Raw genomic sequence first — 7,803 nt, 5'->3', positions numbered from 1 at the left:
CCGGGCCTCTAGTATATATATAAAAGCCTAAGCGAATGTTACGACCAGATTACCGGCTGTTAGCTATGACGCCACAGTGACCACCAGGGAGCAGACGCTCAATGCAGGAGCTGCCCCCTAGTGGTCAGTGTGCTCCCACAGCCAATGTCCCACGGCTGGCCAACCTCCTGCAGCTTCTCCTCCCAGCCGGCCAACCTCCTGTGGTCCCTCTTCCTGGCCATCCTCGATGGGCCCTGATCACTGGTCAGGCCGAGGGACCCCCCCCCCCACTCGTGCACGAATTCGTGCACTGGGCCTCTAGTTGTAGTATAAATTGTCAAGAGGAAAAGTAAAGCAATGCACAGTGATTACAATTTCTCCATATCCTTGCCAACACTTGTTAGTTCTGGTTTTTTGATAATAGCTATGCTAATTGGTGTGAAGTGGTATCACACTATGTTTTTTACTTTCATTTTCTTAATGATTATTGATAGTGGGCATTGTTTTCATGTACTTATTGGCTATTTCTATGTCTTTAGAAAAACATTTACTCGCGTTTTTAGCCCAATTTTGAATTGGGTTTTTGTTATATGAATGCTTAAATATTCTGGATACTAATCTATTACATGATTTGCATATATTTTCTTACATTCTGTGGGTTGTCTTTTCACTCTGTTGATAGTGTCCTTTTGATGCATAAAAGTTTTTAAAAATACTTTGCTATTTTTTAATGAGAGTGCAAGGGAGAGGGAGAGAGGAAAAAAAACATCCATGTGAGAAGGAAACACGGATTGGCTGCCTCCTGCACCTCCCCCACTGGGGATCGAGCCTGCAACCCAGGCATGTGCGCTTGACCGATATCGAACCTAGGACCCTTCAGTCTGTAGGCCAATGCTTTGTCCACTGAGCCAAACTGGCTAGGGCCTTTCTGAGTATTTTAGTTGTATGATCTCTTTTTTTTTACAAAAGAAGAAACTAAGTCCTAGAAAAATGAAAGGATAAGCTCACACCCTTGGGAGATTAACTGCCTTGCCCAAGCACTTCCTAGTATAAGTAAGGCTAGAACATAGACTGATATCCAGGGGACCTCTTGTTCATTTAATTCAAAAATTTTATCATTAGAGAGTTAAGGTTTAGCAAACGTGTTTTTTCATATGAGCCATTTTAAGGATGGAAAATATAAAGAATCTTTTCTTCTACCACAAAGTGGAAAGTATTTACACCTTAATTTTGGCGAATAGAGTTCAGTTCCAAATGTTTTGATATTAGCAGGGACACACCACTAGAAATGTTTATTGGTGAATCTGTGATTCTAATAGCCCGGGTGGCTGGTGTACATTTGTCTCCCCAGGTGTTGCTCTGTTGCCATTTGTGGATGAGCGCAGGCTGCGAGCTGCCCTTGAAGAGGTATACCCAGACCTCACTCCAGAAGAGAGTAAGAATTATACTTTCACTTGGTCAGCATTGAGTCTGTGTAATGTAGACTTTACATTTTCTTATAAAATTTGACCCTTTTTTTTTCATTTGTCAAATTTCCCATAAATGGGACATAAATCATTTATTTTACCTCTTTTTAACAAAAGTTAACTTTGCTTTGTAAAATTTATTATCCATAAATTGAATAATAATTAAATAAAAAATTTTAAGTCACAAATATTTATTAAATTTATAAGAAAACATCATTTTAAGAATATCCTTTAACTTTGTGTGTTGCAAGGGTATTGTTAATTTCCTTTCTCTCCCTTTTTCCTATCATCTCCCCCAAATAACAATAACTTTTCTTAAATGGTTAGATTGAAACAAAAGCATTTGCCCTCAGAGTGCTAACTTTAAAATGTTATTTTGCACAAAAAGAGGTATTTTGTCATACTACTGACAGTTAAAAGTATTGGGAAATTGCAGAGCTGAGCTCTACTGAAAAGTTGATTTAGTATCAGTATAATAAACCTATTGAAATAATTTCTCTATCAACCTTCCTTAGAATACCCTTGTTATTACATGATATAATTTGTGTTTCCTCAGGGAATATTTATTTCTTACAGTAAAAATATGGGTTCTTTGTAAATAAAAAAACTTTGTCCCTTATCTTATAATGCTATATTCAGATATCTCTTAGTGCTAATTTTTTCTGATAGTCATTGATATTTGAAACCTTATTGTCAAAGAGTTGGTTTTTTTCTCTAGAGATCACACATGCAGGTTTTATTGCTTTTAAATTATTTTTTATAAACTTACAATTAAGTTTTTAAAATATAGGTGCTTCTTATTTCATTCTCATAAATATTGCTCTTACAGATGTAATTGTTTAATCTTCATTCTTTTCTTACTTTGTCCCCAGCTAGAAGAAACAGTCTTGGAGGTGATGTCTTATTTGTAGGGAAACATCATCAACTCCATGACTTCATCTCAGAGCTATACCAGACAGGTTCCACAGAGGTATGGTCTCTTTTTCAGTCATGGAGTGTTTTTAGACAGTATATTTATTTGGTTAATTAATCAGGAATGCATTTTTAAGATTTTGGTAAAATATAAACAGAATTACTATTTTAACCATTCTTAAGTGTATAATTCTATGGCATTAAGACCATACACAATATTGTGCAACCATCACCAGTATTCATTTTGAGAACATTTTCATTTTTCCAGTTAGAAACTCTGAACCCATTAAACAATATTAATAAACAGTACCTTCCCATTCTTCACTTCCCCAGCCTCTGGTAACCTCTCTTACTTTTTATCTCTATGTTACCTACGTATTCTTGGTACCTCACATAAATGGAGTTATATTTGTTCTTTTGTGTCTGACTCGATTCACTTAGCACGTTTTCAGGGTTCATCCATGCTGTAGCATGTGTCACAATTTTACTCCTTTTATGGCCGAATAATATCCATTATATGTATACACCATGTTCTGCTTATCTATTCATCTGTTGATGAGAACTTAAGTTGTTTCCATCTTTTGGGTCTTAAGAATAATGCTACTATGATTTTGGTGTAGAAGTACATGTTTGAGTTCCTGCTTTTCGTTCTTTTGGGGTATATAATCAGGAATGCATTTTTCCACAGCCAGTGGATGTACCACCTGAATTATGTCATGGGATTCAAGGAAAGTTTTCTTTGGATGAAGAAGCCATTCTTCCAGATCAGTAAGCTTTCATTTGTGTATAATTGGTATGACTGGGACAAAGTTTAGTTAGAATTTTTACCTTGTTCCATGAATGTGTTATTTTCTACAAATAGAAAAATGAAACAACAGAAAACTTGTTGGATTAAAAACGACTTGGAGTCAAAGCCCAGCTCTGACATAATAGCTGTGCCACTTTGTGCAGGGAGTCCAGGGGTTCTTTAAACCCTTTTAGGAGAACCACGAGGTCAAAACTATTTTCACAATAATACAGAGACATTATGGTGTTATTTACTATTGTTTCTCTTTCTCTCTTGAATGTGCAGTGGAATTTTCCAGAGGCTACATGTAGTGTGTTACCTTAAGAGATTGAATTAGAAGCATATAAGAGAATCCAGCTATAATATAGATATTTAAAAAACAATGATCTCATTTATTTTTTATTTGCTTTGTAAAATAGTTGTTTTTCATGAAAAATGTTATTTAACTTAAATGTAATAGGTGTATTATTGGTATCTTTAAATTAGTAATTTTTAATTTCTTAGTTTTAATATTTAATAGATAAATATTGACAGATATAACCAACATAAAAACTGTTTGAGGGTCATCAGTTTTTAAGAATGTAAAGGGGTCCTGGGATCAGAATTTGAGAACTGCTGCTCAAGGAATAGAATTTGCTGGTCATAGAGTATACGTATCTTCATTTTTTTTCTATATAATATTTGGTGGTCTTTTAACGTGATTACACTGTTTTATAATCTCAAAGGTAATTTGTGAGAGATCTTGTTACTCTGTGTTCTTGCAAAATCCTTGAAATTGTCACAACCTTAATTTTTGTCACTCTGATGGATACTTCTTGGCATCTTGTTATGTTTACAGTTGCATTCCTCTGATTATTGAGAATGAAGCCATATATATGGTTTTCCTCATTTATAAAATACCTGTTCTCTTTTTCTATTTATTTTTCTGTTCCCCAGTTCCCCCTTTTGGTTTGTACGTATTCTTCACAAATTATGATATAAGACCTTTGCCCATAATTGTTTTCTGTTGATGAGATTACAAGCTAAGGAGATAGGTTTCTTTTTTAAAGATATAAATTATTATATTTTAGTTGTTGGTGTTTTTTAATAATTTCTCTTTCTTAAAGCCTAAGAAACATAGCAACATCTTATTTCCACTTATCTGAAAGGTTACACTTTACAAATAGATGCTTCTCTTGTTTCTCCTTAGAGTAGTATGTTCTCCTGTTCCCATGTTACGGGATCTGACACAGAACACTGCAATCAGGTAAGTTTTCCAAAATTCATGGCATTTTGAACTTGCAAATAAGTTTAAGAAGACTTCCGATTCACAAGGAAATGGCAGCTATTATTCCACCAATGCTTTGAGACTGGAGAAGTCCCTGTGTTGCAGGCTTCAGAGCAGAGCCTCTTGACTTTAAATTACATACATTGTTAAGGTTACTGATTTAACAAGCTTGTTTCTCTGCTTTCTAGTTTCCCCTGACAACCTCTAATTCTCCCTGGATTAGCAAAGTGGGAGGAGATAGAAAGTAGGAATTTCTAGGAGTAGTTTGCTGTATACGAGCAAACAAAGATCTGTATACCAGAGGCCCATACTGCTTCGCTTTGAAATAACAGACAATTTTAAAAACTATTGTATACTTTATTTTGATTAAGATGAGATAGGATGAATTTGTGGTGATTTCAATCAAAATTTATTTTAAACTCTTAATTTCTGCTTATTTATAAACTTATTTATACCTTATTTCTTTGGTGACAGGATTTTTCTATTGAGTAAAATAATGTAAAATGTAATATGACTATTTAGAATAAAGATCTACAAACTTAATGATTTCTATAATCTATAATAATAAAAGCGTAATATGCTAATTAGTCCGGACGTCCTTCCTTCCAGACAAAGCCGCAGCAGGGGCTGAGGCAGAGGCAGAGGCGGCAGAGGCCCCCCCACCCACCCCGGCCACAGCAGCGGCGGGTGGGGGCTGGGGCCAAGGCCCTTGTGCATCGGGCCTCTAGTTACTATATATAATCAATAATCTTGATGGCAGGGTTTATGTTGTCATTTTCTTCAGTCTTTAGACGAGAGTAAAGCAAACACATCCTAGCAGTTAAAGGATTTTGTAAAAACTATTCTTAAATCTTCCTTTCCCACTCATTCTTACTATTTCTCAGGAAATATTTTAGATTTCTCATTGTGAAGTATAGGCTTGTTTATTTTCCTATCTTTAATGGATTTGGGTAGCATGCTAGAAAGGCTTTTATTTAAAGAAAACCATTGTGAATATGGAAAACCTTCCATATTAGTTAGTTGCTTTAGTTTATCTTTACACATAATTTGTCCTGACTCTTTGTCTTTGGGCTCTTTTATTAAAGGTAGACTTTAGAATTGTAAACCATGTTCCTGTACCCATTACAAGCAGTCTGGCTCCCACAGATCCGGTGTGGACACTGTATTAACCCTTGGGGTCTCTGGCTTGCCGCAGAGCTTCAGGCCAGTTAATCCCATCAGTTCTCTCTTTGGATTGTCATGTGTTTGCTTGTGTTCCTCAATTTCTGTGCACGTTTTCAAGGGCCTTCCTACTCAACTTTCTAATTAGGATAGAGATATTGCCTAAGGGAAGCGTTACAAAATTGACAGATCCTAGAGTTTTTGTTTGTATGATGATGTTGTTGGTTGGTTGTTTTTGATCCTGAAAGAGCCTTTGGTATTATTTGGTGTTCACAAGAGTATTAAATTTATAAAACAAATCTCAGACTCAGGTGCGTTTAGGTGAGTTCTTCCCATCACATTATGTCTTATCTTTAGTGTTGAGAAAGTATATTATAGAGATTATTGAGGTGTCTCAAAAGTCATAGAAGGACCTATAGAGAATATGGTTAACTATAATCTAGAAGATTTTTTTCCAGTTCTGATTTCATAAATCATTCAACCTATTAGCAGCTTAATTTTGAATAGAACTGAGCTATCTTTCTCCTCCACCATTGTAATTTGACATAGTTTATTTTTAGAGTAATTCTTTGTAAACTTTAAATGTATAAATCCTGCATATAATTTTAAATTACAGGAAAGTTATTTTCCTGGTGTAATTTTACATTCCTCTGGAGTAGATACACAGATATATATGCACACACATCTTTGTTTACCTCAGACTCATGTTCCAAACTAACTTCTTTGTCCTTTGCCCCTCACCAGTTCTCCTGGCTGCTTTGTTCTTTCTGTCCTTGGACGTCCTGTTTCCCATTGCCCAGGCTTTGGAGCTTCTTATAAGTTTAGCTTCTCATGTTATATTACTCCCTATATCTGCACCACTATTCTGTAATATTTTTTTCTTTTCACGGTGAGCCTGTTTTGTGCTTCTCTACTGTATTACTATAGTGATCTCCCAGTTGGTTTATTTGATTCCACCTTCCTTCCCACTGAATCTCTTGGCATTTGACATAAAGCTTATTTTTCTTAAAGACTACTGCCCTTTGGAAAACTTTGGTTACGATGTAGTGCCGGTAGAATTACACTCTTGCTTGTTCAAGGCCTGCCATAATTTGGCAAAGCTATAGTTCTGTGCCTGAACCCCCACAGTTCCTCAAGGACACCTTCTCCTTACCCAGGCTGGTCCTTTGAGTATCCCATCAACCTCTGTGCCTTCTTCCATTATTTGGAATGCTCTTTCCTTTTCTAGCCTACCCTCCATTACTTTTCTTCTCTTTTAAAGGTAATCTATAATTTATATAATCTCTGTATATTCTTTTCATCACTAGCATTGTCAGATCTTAGCATAGTTCTAAACTTAGGTAAAAGTTCAGTTGTTCATAGTGTTGGAACCAGTGTTTACCAAAGTCTTCTCAGAGCCCAAACTGCCCTGGCCAGATGGTTCAGTTGGTTGGAACTTTGTCCTGTATACCAAAAGGTTGCTGGTTCGATTCCTGGTCGGGGCACACACTTAGGTTGCAGGTTCGATCCCCAGGCGGGGTGCGTACAGGAGGCTACTGATGGATGTTTCTCTCTCTTCTCTCTCTAAAATCAATGAAAACATATCCTTGGGCGAGGATTAAAAAAAAAAGAAGCCCAAATTTACTTTTTCAGAGGAGTGTTTCTCAAACTTTTTCACCTTTGAATGGATCAGCCAAGGTATAGAATGTTTTATATCAACAGGGAGGTTTTTTTAAAAATGTGAATGTGTGTAAAGATGTTTCTTTTTATTATAACCACTAGAAATTCATGCATTTGGCGGGGGGGGGGGGGGGGGCCAGGGGTGGTGTCCCTCAGCCCTGCCTGCACCCTCTCGCAGTCTGGGAGCCCTCGGGGGATGTCAGACTGACAGCTTAGGAGCGGGCCTAAGCTGGCATTCGGACATCCTTAGTGCTGCCATGGAGGCGGGAGAGGCTCCTGCCACTGCCACTGCGCTCGCCAGCCATGAGCCCAGCTTCTGGCTGAGTGGTGCTCCCTCTGTGGTCAGTGCACATCGTAGTGACCGGTTGTTCCACCATTCGGTCAATTTGCATATTAGCCTTTTATTATGTAGGATTACTGTAGTGATCTTAAGGCTTGTAGTTGGCCTGCAGATAGTTTGAAATCCAAAGCCTGAAAGAAGTAGAGCACATGCAATCAGTAACAGACTTAATGGTTGAAAACACTTGGGAGGGTTTAACTTGCACTGCCTATAGTACTTTATAGGACACTGA

The 7,803-nt window shown here is 37.0% G+C and overlaps 1 protein-coding gene across 2 annotated transcripts in view; it reads left to right on the top strand.

The window, feature by feature from the left end:
• Positions 1 to 7,803, top strand: part of XRN2 (5'-3' exoribonuclease 2) — a 67,899-nt gene that overhangs the window by 33,009 nt on the left and 27,087 nt on the right. For both annotated transcript variants that reach the window (XM_014539475.1, XM_014539474.1), the window contains 4 exons: positions 1,331 to 1,414; positions 2,318 to 2,415; positions 3,046 to 3,125; positions 4,334 to 4,390. In XM_014539475.1, coding sequence (XP_014394961.1) covers positions 1,331 to 1,414; positions 2,318 to 2,415; positions 3,046 to 3,125; positions 4,334 to 4,390 — 319 coding nt within the window. The remainder of the gene's footprint in view (positions 1 to 1,330; positions 1,415 to 2,317; positions 2,416 to 3,045; positions 3,126 to 4,333; positions 4,391 to 7,803) is intronic.

The sequence above is a fragment of the Myotis brandtii genome, unplaced genomic scaffold (genome assembly GCF_000412655.1).
Source record: "Myotis brandtii unplaced genomic scaffold, ASM41265v1 scaffold217, whole genome shotgun sequence".
Taxonomy (NCBI): Eukaryota; Metazoa; Chordata; class Mammalia; order Chiroptera; family Vespertilionidae; genus Myotis; species Myotis brandtii.
This window is presented reverse-complemented; position numbering and strand designations above follow the sequence as displayed.